This window comes from Chrysoperla carnea, chromosome 1 (assembly GCF_905475395.1).
Source record: "Chrysoperla carnea chromosome 1, inChrCarn1.1, whole genome shotgun sequence".
NCBI classification, from domain to species: domain Eukaryota; kingdom Metazoa; phylum Arthropoda; class Insecta; order Neuroptera; family Chrysopidae; genus Chrysoperla; species Chrysoperla carnea.
The window spans coordinates 79,195,480-79,213,952 of record NC_058337.1 but is presented as its reverse complement, the minus strand read 5'-3'; the positions used below and the strand labels follow the sequence as shown (position 1 = coordinate 79,213,952).

The window sequence follows — 18,473 nt, the reverse complement described above, 5'->3', positions numbered from 1 at the left end:
GTAACGTATGAACTGCAAGACACTGGTTAAAAATGATGTGATTACACGCAAAAGAAATAGATGCTTTTAAGAAAGATTTTAAGTAAAAAGGCATCGTAAAACTACTATACAATTATTACTTTTTGTTTTTGTTTACTTTTAATCATGTATACTATATTTATTTACATCATGCTCTCTCGATTATAATTGATTTTTGTTAATATAATACATACAGCGCAAGCTAAATATTGACAAATATCTTGTGTAGTAATCTTAATTAAAGAAAATTGAAAAAAATACATTCGAACCAGCACTCTAAACCCGGACTTCTTGGATTCATGTCAAGCGCTCTACCAAGCGCCCTACTATACAATTTTTTAATAGCGTTTCTTCTATTAAATCACTGTTGTAAATTAATCCTTAATATAAATTTAAACAATTCCGATATTCTGCAAAAATATGTATTCTTAAACAAACATTAATAATAAATGATTTAGATGTTGTCTTTTCACCCATATGTGACGTGCTTGTATTTATTAAAAGCCGCCATGCCATAAGATAAAATAAAACATAAGTTTTAAAATATATTGCATCAGTCAGTTGAATGGCTGCTATATGTAGATATATGAGATATGTATTGTAAGATAGTTAATTTCTTTATACTGGCTTGACTTGGCTGTTGTAAGAAAGATGTGTATAGTCACTTTCCCAAGTTCTACTTTTGATTCAAATTAAGTTAGATTGATTTATATTATATTATCAATACAATTATTCACATATATCTGCACTAGCTGATACAGATTGATTCGTTGTTCATGAGGTACACATATATAAAAGGTTTTTGGATTGAACGAAGCAGTCATTGATGATTCCAGACATTGATGTCTGGAAGCCACCTTACTGTTATCCGATCTTCTATGAATATACGACTAAACTAAGACGTATCATACTATTACAAAGATTCCACATAGATTCGCTTCGATGACCAGCTCTGTGGCCATCATTTTTCTGAGTATTATGATCTAAGTCGATTGTTTTAAAAACATTGAAATTCAATTTTATTCATCTAAAATAATTCTACATAGTACAGGAAAAGATAATGTGGAATTTTTACTGAACAGGCTGTTTTGTTTGTTTTAAGTTTTCTAGATCAGTCATTTTATATGTTGGGTTCCATCAAGCAATAGTTAGGCTAAATCGTTAATTTTATTTAGCTAAAAGTAACAAAATTCGAACGCTGTTTATCATGTTTGTTCCACTTCTGAATTCTAATCATTAATAAAAGTCAACTCGTCTTTAAAGAGTTGCTGCGAGTAGCATGGTGCTCAAAATTATGTAGCCTATAGACCACTACTTAAGTTTGTTAAAATACCGTAAATTTTCTATCATGACCTTGCAGGGGCAGGTCTAACAAAGGACATGACATGAAAATTGAAAGTCTGTGGGCAACCAGATATTATGCTGACCTTTACTTTAGATGTCTTGATGATCTACGATGCGATTCTCTTTGTAATAATATCGGAAATATATATCTTAAATAAAATATGTTAATAATAAAAATAGATGGTACAAATTTCTATTTTTTAAAACTACGAAATGAATACAGCTACATATTAAATTATCATACAAAATTACAAACTTTTATACCTACGCGTTTTTTAAAATAAAAATCACATCTGAGTTTGTATTTGTTTTTCAATTTTGAATTAAAAGATTATGTGGTTGGTTCGCTCTCTTATTTATGGTGAAATAAACGAAAGTGAATTTTTTTATTATCAACTTTCAGTTGAAATTTTGGAACTTATGGCTTGTAAAATTCATTTTAACAGTCCTAATGTAACATTGCGACTTTTTTTATATCGTTAAATGAATTCTCATTGAAATTTAGATTGTTTCTTTCATTAAATTTTTTTCCAAATTATATATTTAAAGAAAAAAAATTGCAAAAAAAGAATTAACGAATAATGTTATTCAAAAATAATTTTTACTTTTATGTCCACATTTCGGCGGTAATATTTCTTGCAAACAATTTTCATTTTATCTTTTTTAACGAGTTAAGTCTACTCTTATCTACGTTATAAAATAATTAAAAAACTATTGAACTGATTGTGATGAAAAAATCATTGGGCCACCTAGAGAGATATATACTTTCAAACGAACTTTCAAAATCGGTCCAAAATTGACTCAGAAATAGGCGATTCAGTGGGTTTAAGTACATTCGAAGTTTACTCAATCCAATAAAAAAAAAAACAATTATCAAAATCGAACTAGAATGTAAGAAGTGATGGGCCATCTTCCTGCTTTTTCGTCAGTTAAAAGTGATTCTCTGATCTGTTTTCGTAAATATTTGAATATACACTTTTTTAAATCAATTTTACTCTTTATTTAATTCAATCTTAACGGCGACTCAAGTATTGTAAATAGTTATTGCTTGATACCTCCACATAGAAAGTAAAAACACAAATACTATTAAAAATAATTTGTATTTTAATGGCACTCCATTCAAAGAAGTATTACCACCAGTTGAATAGAATGCCGAATATTAAAACCCAACGTAAAATAACCAAACTTTTTATGAAACTATACTTAAATATCAATTTGAAATCCATAAACTGCTTAGTACTACTATGGCGTATTTAAAAATTATTATTTGATTTTATGCTTCCTTTATACAGTGGGACTCTTAGTCCTCTCAAAACAACAGTTATGCGGGGAAAGGCTTATATGAATCAAACTCAATGAACGACGTAAAAAATCAAAGATAATTGTGAAATGTGTTGGGATAAATATATATTTACTTTTATGGCCGCGGTTACACTTTTTTAACCGACTTCAAACCTTAAAGGTCTAGGTCATCAATTCGACTGTATTTTTTTATATGTGTTACCTCAGAACTTTCGATTGGTTGAACCGATTTTGCTGATTCTTTATCTATTTGAAAGCTAGTGCTGTCCGTGTAGTCCCATTTCATTTTGGTCCAGTTCTGACAACGGCATCTACAAGAAAAAAATAAAAGTTTTAAATTTTCATTTAGTATGCACGACAAGAGGACGAATAACTCAATATCACGCCAACCAATTTCGATTATTCTTTTTTTAGTAGCAAATTAGTTAATGTACTTCAGATTCACTAAAAATCACAAAAAAAAAAAAAATTAAAACTTTTAACAAAAAGAAGATCATTTTAACGTTACTTACTTAAAATATTTTGGTAATTAATCTTTTATAAGGTCAAACTACGTTATTGTAATGAATTAATATAATTTTTTTCAGGAAAATTCTAATAGTAATTATTCTGGAGTAACGTACTAAAAACTTGCATGGATAAAAATCCCAAAATGAATTAAAATCATCATAAAATATAAAACTCACGTAGTCATTTACTAGTTTTGGGCCAACGAACACCATGACCAAAGTATTGTGAATACATTACTACCATTGCATATATTTATTTTGTTTAATCTAATTAACAGATATACACATTCATTTCATTCATAAAAACAACAAATCTAGCAAATTACCATATACAGTCAAGTAAAAATATTTTCATTGATAAAATAGAAAAAAAAATTCTTGTCTCGCTAATCATCCGTCTTTTAATAAAGTAAAAAGTAAACATTCAATTTTATCTCCTATTGGAGGAGTAGTCGCCAACTTGAATTAAAAAAAAATACAATTTCTTTAATGAAACAAATTTTCTAATTACTTTTACAAATCAATTATATAAACATAAAACAAAACGATGGTTTAAGAGAACTAAGAATACACGATTTTATTGAAACGTGAACTAAAGTCACAAATAAACTGGAAACGAAAACTATTATGGTTAGGATATTTACGAAAACACAAGTAGGCTTCACTTCTCGTCTTTCAAGTTTAATTTGCATCCAAAAGTTATATTAGACTTTTTAACTAGTATATCTATAAATCGTGTAATTTTAAGAATTTCAAATCTATTATTTTTCAAAAAAAAAAAAAAAAAATTAATTTTATTTTCCACCGCTTCTATGAAAGACTCTTTCTTACCGAATATATCTGTTCCTATCACCTCCACCACAATTCAAATAATTCAAATTTCTAACGTATATCTTCTTTTTTTTTGAAATTTTTTAATGATGATATCAAGGATAGTACCGAAATGGAATTATTTAAGTTCAACATAAATTGAAACAAAATTACAAAATCATAGGTATTGAATTAAAGTTTTATCACATTTCAGGCCTGTACATCGTACGATAACATATGCGAGATATCAAAGAAAGGTCAGGGCATGTTCTCAGTACAATATTTGATGATGTGATATATTTTTATATACCAACTATCAAAAAATAGCTTTAAGAAAATTTATTCAAAAAAATAAAGGCTACTGAAAGGTCTTTCTAACGAATGTGCCATCTCGGCCTACTGTAATGGCTTGTTCAATTCTTCTTCACTTTCGCTTTCTCTTTTGTTCTAAAACTGGTGTCGGCACAACAGATTTCCGGCAACCTGCTTCCGAAAAAACCATTGAATATAGAAGTTTCCTTTCCACAAATATATGTTATGAGGCCCGTTTTTCGAAGATTGCAAATATTCGTGTTCATCATACGTAATGAGAGAATGTATTCGTATGAATTATATTTCCTTTTGAATAGCAACTTTTTGCAACAGTAATTGGGAAATTTGCAATTACGCAAAATTCTCCACGATTTGTGATATTTTAGTTAAGATGTATTTTTTGGCAAGACGGAAATAATGAATGAAAAATATTTTTTAGTCAAGTGAGATTTAAAAAAAGAATTTATTATACAGGTGGTCTTAAAAAAATACTAACATGGGGACACATAATGAAAACGGGGTTATTCGTCCATATACAACACTCTTGAGTGTATACCTGAGAAAGCGGTCCAAAGTAAGGCCTTCAGGCATCACAACATTATAATATATCCGCTGGACCCAAATTCTGTTAATATATGTGAATATAATATACTGGTCGACCACTGTACACATATACATGTGAAGATACATTTACGTTTGAATAACATGTATATGAAGAACTTCTTGGTGGGGCTACCAAACGAATCACCAAGTATAAATGCCATGGACGCATCTTACTGAATCAACACAACTCATTCATATTGTATCAAGTTCAAATCTAAACAATAACAAACAAATAAAAAACGTTTAAAAAAATTTTGTGTGTTTTTGTGAATTTTCGACAACCAAATTCTCAACAATTATGGCATCTTGGAAGTTATGTATTGGAGTTTTATTAACATCAACGGTAGTGAGTTTAGCGTTACCAACAACCGAAAATGTTGAAACAGGACGTGCTATACATAGTCGCAATGCCATACAAACCGAAAACGATTTAATGGATAGTATATACGCGGATTGTTTACGTAAGGATTCAGTGTCATGTATCAAATATAAATTATTTTCATTTGTGGATAAAATGTTGAACCAAAAGGATACATTCAGTGTCACCGAAGGTGTCACCGTAGTAAAAACCGCAACCGCCGAAGGCGAAGGTGCACCACGTACTGTTAGTGCTGATGATACAATTGAATCCTTAATCTTAAATCGTGTACAACGCTTTTTGGAAACACACACCCTTAAAGTTGATTTGAAAGGCAGTGATGTAGTTAATGCAGTCAGTTCAACTGGTCGCGCTTTGGAAGATGTTGTTGATAGCTTAACTGACAGCAGCGAGGAAAACGGCGTTGTTGGAGAAGAAAGTCGTGGTAAAAAGAAGAAAGCACAAAAAATCTTAGGACCATTGTTGGCTGCTGTTGCATTGAAGGCTGCTGCCCTTCTTCCATTGATCTTAGGTGCCATTGCATTGATCGCTGGTAAAGCTTTACTTATCGGTAAAATTGCCTTGGTCTTATCAGCAATTATTGGACTTAAGAAATTATTGGGTGGACAACAAAAACACGTCACATACGAAGTTGTTTCACATCCTCACCACACTTCAAGCCATGTAAGCCATGAATCCGTTGGTGGATACAGTGGTGGTTCTGGATACTCAAGCGATATTGGAGGTTATGGAGGCGGTGCCAGTTCTGGCCATGGTGGTTGGGGACGATCAATTGATGCTCAAGATTTAGCGTACCGTGGACAACAACCTGTTGTATCACAGCAACAAATTCAATAGATATCGAAACATTACCGAATGACGAAGAATGATGATACCTAACCATTAGCCTAGTTAGCCTATACACACTAATAAATTTTTTGAATTACAGTTTATTTCACATAAAACCATCAGACACACTTGTACACAATGTCAAGTTCATATTCGTAGTATACTTATATACTACTTACGTAAGGTCGTGAACTTGACTCAGCGCAGTGTGTATATGTTGGAAGTCAGTACCTAATTGAATACTCAATTATTTATGTTACAACGAAGCTCATATAAAAAAACACGATTTTTTTATTTATATTTATAATTAATTATTTATTTAAAATATTATGTAATTACTTTTGTAATAATGAATTGCCACGAATATTTTTTGTATGATATAATTTAAATTATTATTTTCTTCCCTTAGTTTCATTTTCTAAAAAAAGAACATATAAAAAATCAAAAAAAAAAAAACGACTTATTGACAAATGACTGAATTTTTAGTTAATTTATTTCTTTTAAACCTTTTTTTGTTATTGTTTTGTTTTTTTTAATTTTATTTATTTTTTGATGACAGACATGACGACATTTATATTGACAGACGATTTACTTTTATTTTTTGTTATTTTTGTTTGATAATTTTATTATTTTTTCGTTTTTCTTCTAATTTTTTTATTTTTTATTTTTTTGACAGACAGTATTAGACAGATTTTTATTATAAAAAAAAAAGACTTTGTTCTGAAATGTTGTTACTTTTTTGTTTTAAAATAAAACAATACTTTTTTTAATATGATTTGATTTTGTTTAATTGATTTTTCCAAAAATATTTACCCGTATATATCATTGTCATATTTTTTAATAAACAATAATAATAACAACAATTATCTATTGATTATTATGCATAAACAAGTCAACTATGTTAAGTATGTCACATAATGGTTTGTTTTGTTGTCTATAAAATTCCCAACTATGTCACAAATACTCACAAATAACATGTTGAATTACTTGTTTTATTTTTTGTAACAACATATGTTATATAAATTGAGAACGCTTATTAAATGATGATATGTGCTCAATAATTTTTTTTAATTTTTTTAAAAGTAAACCATTTTAATTTTATTAATTATTTTAAATAAACGTTAATCATTTATTATTAAAAGATTTTGATTTTTAATTTAATTAATTCAATATAAAGTGATAACTTCCGACAATTTTTAATATACGTTTGTTTTACTCATCGGATGTAAAAAAGTGAAATTGCATTATTGAATCATTAATAATTAATTTTGTTTATTTATTTGAACAAAACGATTTACTTTTATTTGAGAGAAAAGAGTGTATTTGTAATTTCAATTATCGAGTATTGACTATCGAGTGTTAATATTATATTTTTAACTGAAAAGAAATTGTACTAATACCAATTAGAGCATTCTTTTTACGCAAAAATAGAATTGTTATGATTACAAATTTGTAACATCGTCTTTTCGTATAATAAACAGCTTACTTAAGAGAATCTGATGCTTTAAATTATTAAAAACTTTGGTTGAAATTAATATTTGCAAACTTCAAACTGTTTTTATTTCAATAAAATGATTTAGATATAAAAATCAAAGTTTTTTATCTAAGAAATGACTCCACTTTTATTGAAAACCTTAAGTATATTCACTACCCTTCTTACTTTTTCAAGTTAAAAGATTTACAAAACAGTTAAGGACAGTCATAAATTTGTTCGAAGTAATTTCCAAAAACCGACTAGTATGGTCATAAATCCATTATTTGATCAGGAGCTAACAATGAAGTGATAATTTTATAATTTGTATTATATGCCTTTATAGTTAATTCAGGGTAAGTTTGTTAACGACGAAAATTTAGGTTATGAACTTTTTTGAAATTCAATTTTTTGTGCTGATGTTAACAGATAATGTCATTGAAAACAGAATACGGAAAAATACAACCAGTTTGTAATTGTTAAAAGAGTTAAAAAATGCAGTGTGATTGTGAAAAAAAAAATGCAAATTTTTCGATAATTGTGAAGGTTCTTTCTAAAGAGGATGCTTCTTAAGATATAGAGTTTAATGATAAACTAATTTTCGATATGGTATTGAGCTAATCTATGGGCACCGTGGTTGGCGCGAATTTCATATTTTCTGAAACAAAAAACAACCAGTCTACGCTTGCTAAGCAATTAGGTATTTGTACTACTGAGATCAAAAGTCGACGATCTACCACAATTAGTTTTTCTTATAGGACAACTAGACACTGCAGTACTCTACTTATTTACTGATTGCAAATTATAAGGAAATGGTTTTATTTTATTTTATTTTTTGTAAGAAAGAGACTGAATTATATAAATTCATTGAAGTATATTTCCTTTCTGACCAAGTAATATTATACGTATTAAACCAAGAGCTGACTTCAAAGTTCGGAACATTGTGCAAACCAGATGCAAATTTGATATATGTGTACGAGAGACAAATGAAGGTCTGAAAATGTGATATTTAAGTCCACGACAGTTTGGGAGAGTGAGTGTAATCAGCCCCCAAAATTTTGTACAATTTAAGAACGTACAAATTCCATGAAAATTCGTAAAATACTTCATCGTTTTCGAAACATCATTTTCCTTTTGGCAAGTTGCAAGTTCACTATTTAAATGAGTATTTTTTATTAATCCTTTTTCTTCTATCATAAAAATTGATTGTGGTGTATTATTAACTTCCCTTAGGAAGTTAATGTAATGAGGCTGATTTTAAAAATCTCCAGTTTTCAATGATCAATCAAGCCTTTTCATTGTGTTGTCTGTGTGTGTACTTATGTTCGTATGTGCGTATGTTCGTTCGGATTCTTTCGCCTCGTTTATCTCGCGAACCAGTTATGACATATAACACGTTACAACATGTGACTGAACTTATTCGAAGCTTAATCGCGTATTTAAGAACTGAAAGAGAACAGCTGAATTAGTTGAGTCGTTTTGTAATCCGTAATAAAAAAAACTGGAAAAAACGGAATAAACAGAATCTGAAAAGTGAATAAAATACATCATTTATCTATGGAGATAATGATCGTTCCAGCATAAGCTGCAGTACATGTTCGAAGAATAATCTATAAAGGCTAACAAGAACTTTTTTTTAAATATTTTTCCTCCTCTTTGAAGATAGTCGTGTGGGCTAAAGTGATCGCACTCACACGACTTCAGTACCACACAGGCTATTTACTGCCAATTTTTATATTTCTGTTTTTTCATTTTGTAGGTACCTCTATTACCGCTTTTTTCTAGATTGTGATAACACTTTGTCTACGATACAAATATCATATTATGCATCCAGTTTCCAAAGGTTCAATTTTGGACTAATGTTACATCAGTTTCCTCGATCATAAGATCCAAATTATGAAGTCCGATTTCGTTTCATATGATTTAAAATGAAAATTAGATGTTGTATAAAAACAACGTACGTGATATTTGTAAATTAAATACAAGATAAAACAATTATATAAATTTTATTCCACCTTGAAGAAGGTCATTATCATATCTATTCATGTAAATAAATTATTATTGTTAATTCCTTACAAATATATTTCTCACATTATATTATAAAAGAAATGATATGCAAAGTATAACATAATATGTATAAATGAACCGGTAAATTATTATTAATTCCTTACAATTCAATAATCTGGCATAAATGCCACACAACATCCATGTACACTTTACTTTGCTCAACTTGAAAATAATAATATTAATTGAATTTATATTAGGTTTTTGGTAGTACATATTATATTAAAATAAGTAATTAAAATAATAAAAACTAATTTTATTATTTGTGTATGACTACAAATATAGTTTTTTTATTTTATCTAAAAATTTTTCGAACTTGCCCTAATAAAAATTTAATTTAAAAAATCAAAAAACTACACTCCGACTGTTAAACTCGCTATGGAAACTACTAGACTAGACTACTTGTTTTTTCTTTTTAGGTTTTATTTAATACAGCAGTCTAACTTTTTGATTTTTAAATCTTTAAATCCCCTTTTAATTTTCTTTCTTTTGATGCCCTAAGTGTCTAAGGGCACTTAGGAATTTTAGACGAATATACCGAAACCTTAACAATCGAACATCATCTAGCCGTTTGGTAGATGAGTGCATAAAATAATTTAAAAACAAATACACATACTTTCTTTGAAAGTCGAGTAAAAATAAATTGTCATCGCCCATTTTCAAATTTAACTTGCAAGATTTGATTTTAATCAACGGGCAGATGAAAGTAAATAAAAGTATGTTGGGAGCAGAAGGAAAAATGGTATAATGTCTTCTTATCTTATATTATTTTATGAAAGAGACATCTTATTATAACTAATATCTTATATAACATTTTTCGTGACCAAGAGTTAACATTAAATTATCATTAATACAGCATTGAATCTAATATTACGGAAATACTTTTTCAAAAATTGAATAGATTTGGCAGAAAGTCATGGCACACTGCAAATCGTTCTGTAGGTGAATCAAAATTATTCTGTAAATAAACAAGTCTTGTTGCATTCTATTTCTGATTAATGATAATAGAGGAAAACTTTAAATTTTCACAATCGAATAAATTAAAGATCTCTAACTTCGTTGAACCTATAGTATTTTCATTTTTTTCATGGATTAACAGTTGCTTATAAAAACACAGCAAACATGGAAGTAAAGACTGCTTTGTTGTAAATTTTATAATGATCAAAATCTCTTCTGTAAGAGAAAAAATTATTATAATATGCTCGATAATACCTTATAATACCTATATAATAATTACAATTATCGTTAAACATGCAAATGTTATAGTTCTTATTTTATTTGAACTGTTATTACATGGAAAAATTACACAAAATACAAATTATATAAATTGGGTAAAATTATTACGAACGATTGTGTTTGAAAAGATATAATTGATTCAGGTTTTATATATTTAACATAGTTTTTTTTTATTCTATACATTAATATTAAATAACAAGTTAGTTACAGAAATTGTTATCAAGAATTATAAAAGAATAATTTATTCAACCATTTCCTATTCGTAACTATTTAACGAGATATTATAACCCGCTTTTAAATATTAAGAACTTTGATGAACTAATTTTTTAACAATATGCATAAAACACTTAAAACAAAGTGTTCATTTAATGCGACCCTTATTGTCCACACAAATGATGAAAATAACGTATTTCCTTAAACACTGCAAAATAATTTATTGGATTGAAAGAGCTTGGAGGCCACACAATGATCTGATCCAGGATATTCTTAGCGTACTTGTACTACCTTGTCGAGACGAATCGGAACTATATGCTATCAATCTCAGTAATCCGTTCCTCAGATTATCACTTCCAGAATAACATGAGTATTTATTGAACAATTGAAAGTGAGTGGCTTGCATGAGCTTTGAATTTGAACCCGAAGCAGAACACAAAATACAAAGTAAGTGATCACCTTGATTTCAATATACACTCCCGTCCACCCACTGATATTCCGTTTGGAAGAACTATGGTTGATTTTTCATACGCATTAATAATGCAAAAAGAGATATATAATACTGTTAAATACTTTTAAAGTTTTTTATAATCGAAATTAAAGTTAATTTTTTTTATAATTACTTAAGTAAGTAATTATGTATAATATAAAACCTCACTTTAATCATTTTATATTATGGCACAAATGTCATTAAGTAGTTGTTACATTGCTTAATAACTAGATACCAACAATTAGTACTTAATGTACCTTAATATATTTATTTTGTTTGAAATTACGTAATAATGACTGGATTATTTTCGATTTGTTTTAAAAATTATATCAACCTTACGTTTCATTTTTTATTTTTAAATCAGCCCGTTGGTTCTAACAATCCAAAAAAAATTGAGAAAAACATTTTCTCAAATGTCTTCGGATACAGAAATCTTGCTAGTAACCGGAGTTTCAGTGTTTATTGTGTTTTAAATAAAAATTTATCACGCATTGAAGTCTCCTGTTTAAAACTGTATTATTTGCATTACAAATGTAGTAACAACTGTATAAGAATGTTTATGTTTCTTCAGATGATGCATTAAATGAAACAAATCCAGGGCCAAAATGTGTTCAAACTGACAGAAATTCACAAAATATATAAAATTAAAGGGTTTGCTAAACATAATTTTTTATTTGGAATCGAATGAAACCGGCTTCAAGAACAAAAAAAGTCCTACTCTAACGTATTTTGGAATAAAATAGTTGAGAAGCTAGCAATACCAAAATTACCTATCTTTTGTGTCCTGCTCTTAGACAGGTAGAAAAATTTCTTGGCCTAAATATTGATCTACTTTTATACACTGTATTTAACTTATTTTGAGTCCAGTCAAGGATCGAATAATTCAAGTAACAAATAGGCAAGAAACGTGTTATTAAAAAATGAAATAAAAAAAGTTTTTGATCCTTGACTATTACAAATTTCTTTATACTAAGGTTTTTTCGAATGATTATTTCTCACTCGAAAGAATCAAATAGAAATGACTCGAAGCTGAATCATAGTTTAGTATTTTCTAATTTCTTAAAGCAAGCTAGATTGAAAGTTAAATAAACAGAATAAGGGCAGTGCAGAACCCCTTATTTGTGCAAACGTGAAAATCCCTAATTTTCCTCACCTACAACTCTCCAACATTCAATGATTTACGTTGAGATTTATAAAACAGTATCTATAAAAATCATTCTTCAGCCAACCTTCATTCTCAAATATCTAGTAAATAGCAATAACTGTCGAGAAAATAACAATAATTCCAGGTACATTTGAGTTCAGGTTGATGTAACCCTATTATTAAGTACTGCAACAATGTATGTTGATGATATGAGAGCAATGCACATTTTAATTCTTCAAAAAATGTTATAATTCCCTTTATTAACAGTAAAACAGATATACTAAACCATTCAGTAAAATATGTTCAAAGATCATTTTAGAGTTTTTATAAGCTCAAAAATTTAATTTTAAGCCTTGCTTTTCTGCTCTGATAATAGCATGGTGTTGTCTATTTTTCCACATGTTTAAGTTTTCGATTGTGGGTCTCCTATAAAATATCCCTGCCCCTCCGATGTTGTCCAAAAGCAATGGGCCTCGTCGTATCCTTCATGAAGGTTATAGAACAGGAGAAAGATCGCTATGTACTAAAGCATTAGCGTACCTGTCCCTAAAAATTTGTAGAATTTATAGTTCATTTTTAAGCCACCAGCCGCGCTGTCATCAAGAAGTAGTATCTGTGAAGTTAGCTGTTGTTCTTAGCATAATGTACAAATTGATATATCATTTGAAATTAGCGCACAACAGCCCGCTTTTATTGATACTACGTATTGATCGCAGTGCCTCACTTATTTTATCCATATTTCGGGGACAATATTTTCTATAGCGATAATTTTTCAATAATTTCAATATTTCCTGCCTATATGCTTCATGGTATTTTACTATGACTTGTGGAGTGGAGCACAAGTCACAGTATTTTACTATGACTTGTGGTATGGAGCACAAGTCAAAGTATTTTACTATGACTTGTGGAGTGGAGCACAAGTCAAAGTATTTTACTATGACTTGTGGAGTGGAGCACAAGTCATAGTATTTTACTATGACTTGTGGAGTGGAGCACAACTCATAGTATTTTACTATGACTTGTGGAGTGGAGCACAAGTCATAGTATTTTACTATGACTTGTGGAATGGAGCACAAGTCATAGTATTTTACTATGACTTGTGGAGTGGAGCACAAGTCATAGTATTTTACTATGACTTGTGGAGTGGAGCACAAGTCATAGTATTTTACTATGACTTGTGGAGTGTAGCACAAGTCATAGTACTTTACTATGACTTGTGGTATGGAGCACAAGTCATAGTATTTTACTATGACTTGTGGAGTGGAGCACAAGTCATATTATTTTACTATGACTTGTGGTATGGAGCACAAGTAATAGTATTTTACTATGACTTGTGGAGTGGAGCACAAGTCAAAGTATTTTACTATGACTTGTGGTATGGAGCACAAGTCATAGTATTTTACTATGACTTGTGGAGTAGAGCACAAGTCATAGTATTTTACTATGACTTGTGGAGTGGAGCACAACTCATAGTATTTTACTATGACTTGTGGAGTGGAGCACAAGTCATAGTATTTTACTATGACTTGTGGAATGGAGCACAAGTCATAGTATTTTACTATGACTTGTGGAGTGGAGCACAAGTCATAGTACTTTACTATGACTTGTGGTATGGAGCACAAGTCATAGTATTTTACTATGACTTGTGGAGTGTAGCACAAGTCATAGTACTTTACTATGACTTGTGGTATGGAGCACAAGTCATAGTATTTTACTATGACTTGTGGAGTGGAGCACAAGTCATATTATTTTACTATGACTTGTGGTATGGAGCACAAGTAATAGTATTTTACTATGACTTGTGGAGTGGAGCACAAGTCAAAGTATTTTACTATGACTTGTGGTATGGAGCACAAGTCATAGTATTTTACTATGACTTGTGGAGTAGAGCACAAGTCATAGTATTTTACTATGACTTGTGTAGTGGAGCACAAGTCGTAGTATTTTACTATGACTTGTGGAGTGGAGCACAAGTCATAGTATTTTACTATGACTTGTGTAGTGGAGCACAAGTCGTAGTATTTTACTATGACTTGTGGAGTGGAGCACAAGTCATAGTATTTTACTATGACTTGTGGAGTGGAGCACAAGTCATAGTATTTTACTATGACTTGTGGAGTGGAGCACAAGTCATAGTATTTTACTATGACTTGTGGTATGGAGCACAAGTCATAGTATTTTACTATGACATGTTGAGTGGAGCACAAGTCATAGTATTTTACTATGACTTGTGGAGTGGAGCACAAGTCATAGTATTTTACTATGACTTGTGGAGTGGAGCACAAGTCATAGTATTTTACTATGACTTGTGGAGTGGAGCACAAGTCATAGTATTTTACCATGAAGGTTATAGAACAGGAGAAAGATCGCTATGTACTAAAGCATTAGCGTACCTGCCCCTAAAAATTTGTAGCATTTATAGTTCATTTTTAAGCCACCAGCCGCGCTGTCATCAAGAAGTAGTATCTGTGAAGTTAGCTGTTGTTGTTAGCATAATGTACAAATTGATATATCATTTGAAATTAGCGCACAACAGCCCGCTTTTATTGATGCTACGTATTGATCGCAGCGCCTCACTTATTTTATCCATATTTCGGGGACAATATTTTCTATAGCGATCGTTCTCCTGCCTATATGCTTCATGCTATGTACTAAAGCATTAGCGTACCTGTCCCTAAAAATTTGTAGAATTTATAGTTCATTTTTAAGCCACCAGCCGCGCTGTCATCAAGAAGTGGTATCTGTGAAGTTAGCTGTTGTTGTTAGCATATTGTACAAATTGATATATCATTTGAAATTAGCGCACAACAGCCCGCTTTTATTGATACTACGTATTGATCGCAGCGCCTCACTTATTTTATCCATATTTCGGGGACAGTATTTTCTATAGCGATCGTTCTCCTGCCTATATGCTTCATGGTATCCTTATTCAATATATTGTCTCCTTATTCAATATAATGACAGTTTTTGCTGTACTCTCAAATCTAAATACAGTGACCATCATAATTTTTTTAAATATCGTAATATAATTATTAATTACTTCGGTGAAAATTTATTACAAGACCTTGATGTATCATTTTGAAATGTCCCCAAAACTTGAACGATGGCTCGATCTAATTGCCAGTGAAAAAATATTAAAAATTTTGGTGCGCTTCTAAACTCGATATAAAATTTAGTGATAACCTTTCTCACACTTTCAACCCCCCGTGCAAAGCGATAAGGGGTGATAATTTTTGAGCAAATTTGCAAATTGCAAATTTTTGAGCAATAGTTTCCAAAGCATTTTTGAGCAACAGAAAGTAGAAGTTTTCAAACGAGCCATTGCGATTCGAAATTCGATTATTTTCACAGTGGTGCAACTGTTTTAAACTATGGTAAAATTTGTGTTAAACAAAATTTCTTTTAATACTTTGGTTGTGTATAAATATTAAATTGCTTAGTACCTATACGTGCAATAACATTCCACGGCTGTAGAGGAAGGATGATTAACCAACTGATTATAAACATGTTTGAATTAATCTCTTAAAAATATTTATTGAATTCTTGTATAGAGATTATTATTACATTTCTTAGATATGTATATATAATTCAAATGCTCTTAAATATTAAAATAATATTAACTTAATTTTAACTTTAACAACAGTTAGGTAATGGATTCTCTCCCATATGTTCGTGTCAAGTATAGTTGAAATTAATATTACTAATAATAGGAATAAAATAATAAAATTAACTTGTTTGGTATGCAGTCATACATCGAATGATCAAGCGGTTTATTATGCCAACAGAGCTGTGACAAGTCACCAGCTAGCATGAAAATAATTTGTTTGGTTAATTTGTAAAGTATAAACAAAATTACGTATTCGCCACAACTGATGAAGACTAATTGATAGTTTTTGATGGATTATGATTTGACCTGCCTCGCTAAATTTTCCAAGGGTAAATAAACCTAGTATTGTTTTTTTTGGAAAAACATATAATTTGTTCAAAAGAGACCAACGCATGCCCAAATTACGTCAAGCCCATTAAATTGGACTTTTGTATTCATAAGCAGATTAAAAACTAAAAATGGTTATTTTATCATCATGCTTCTTCAAAAGATGAAGCTATTGTTATCGAAAACAAGTTGTATAACAAATTGAATAATTTAACCTAAAAATGAAAAACAATCCCGATATAAATCCGTGAATATATAATGATTGTATCCAGTTTTTAAATCACAATTTACCAACATTTTTCTTAGCTACGTTTAAAGGAAATCTGTTCAGCCGTTGAAGACCAGCGGAAATTTTTTGTATCTCTTCAACAGCAACTAGAAAATAGATGATTATCTTCAAACGGCTGAGCAAATTTTGTTGAAACATAGGTAAGAACACTCTTGGTCAAATTACTTCTACGCAATATCATAGTGGGTTGATCCGTTTATGAACTACGATGCCACAGACAAGCACATTAAACTTATAACATCCCTCTGTCTATTCTATTGTTAAAAAGTAGCCTTAACTACACCTAGAAAATATCGAGCTCTCTCAGTAGAAAAATTGAATCTTGAATGATATCTCGAGTGCAGCCTTATTTATGTATGACTATTCAAATTGTGGGGTAGTGTTCTGATATTCTATCTTAACTTGCAGCAAATTTTTCACGAAGTTTTTGGTGAGATTTTTCTGTAACAAGCTTTAGATAATACATATATTTCGCTGTTAACGTGTGATCAATGAATGATAAATTTATAATATTAAGTTTCTCTGTTTAAATTGAAGATGAGACATTCAAATCTACTTGATTAACAAACGACCAACTACAATGCTGTGTAATGATGTATAGAAAAGAAATAAATTCTTTAAGAGACATAAGGTGCTTCAGTTTATAGATAGGTACTGATCAAAATACACCTATTCTTTAAAATGGATTTGAAAAGGGAATATGTGGGTTATCAGGTCAAAATCATCATTTATACATGCACATACATATTTTACTCTATTCAACTTTAGTGTCTTTGACGTATGTAAGAGAAATTTTTTTTAAGTTACATGATTTGTTTTTTAACCCTACCACCATATCAGCCAGATGTGATTATATGTGCCTCTCAGAAGTCTCAATCTTTGAACAGACTGCTTTGATTAAACTTCAGTGATTTTTTCGTCTGAGTTTAGTGGGGTACGTTTTATTTGCTAGTAAATAGAAAACTTATAGAGGTTCTAAAAGTCAAAACTTAAGCCCACATTTTTGTTTTCCTTCTATTTATAGTATTTATACTGAAAGTAGCTATATTTATAGAATATTTATAGAACTTCTAACATTCATAAATAATTCGGTGATTATCCAAATATTCTATAATTTTGATCCTTAAATATTCCTTATTTTTCTGTTATGTTTTGAATATTAATACGAAAATCAAAACTTGAATTTAAATAATAATGACAGGTAACAAACGTTGCTCAATTCTTGAGAAAATAATTTAATTTTGAATAGATAGGATAAGAGGAAATATCTAGACATTCTAAGGGTTTTATCAGATTGTAAGTTAAACCTACTTCCAACTACCGAAGGATTGTCAATGAAGTTTTGTTATCGAATAAAATTTTTTTGCAAGTAAGGTATCGACAAAATTTTCATTCCTGGAAGTGTCTACTTATGTGGGTCATTGCATGTTGATTAATAGTAAGTTGGTATATCATATTCTAGTTTTAAACAAAACGTTAAATTTTAGTCAATTAATGTTTTAAAGGTGTAAAGTCGTGTATGTTGAA

At 29.9% G+C, this 18,473-nt stretch overlaps 1 protein-coding gene across 1 annotated transcript; it reads left to right on the top strand.

Annotated features, from left to right (window-relative positions):
* Positions 1 to 5,192: 5,192 nt before the first annotated feature.
* On the top strand, positions 5,193 to 6,381 carry LOC123305075. Its single transcript, XM_044886686.1, has one exon. It carries the CDS (start codon positions 5,197 to 5,199, stop codon positions 6,112 to 6,114), a length of 918 nt encoding a protein of 305 aa, XP_044742621.1. The 5' UTR covers positions 5,193 to 5,196; the 3' UTR covers positions 6,115 to 6,381.
* The last annotated feature ends 12,092 nt before the right edge of the window (positions 6,382 to 18,473 follow it).

What these genes read in the sequence shown, in the direction of transcription:
- LOC123305075 (XM_044886686.1), top strand. Translation starts at nt 5,197, where the DNA reads ATGGCATCTTGGAAGTTATGTATTGGAGTTTTATTAACATCAACGGTA.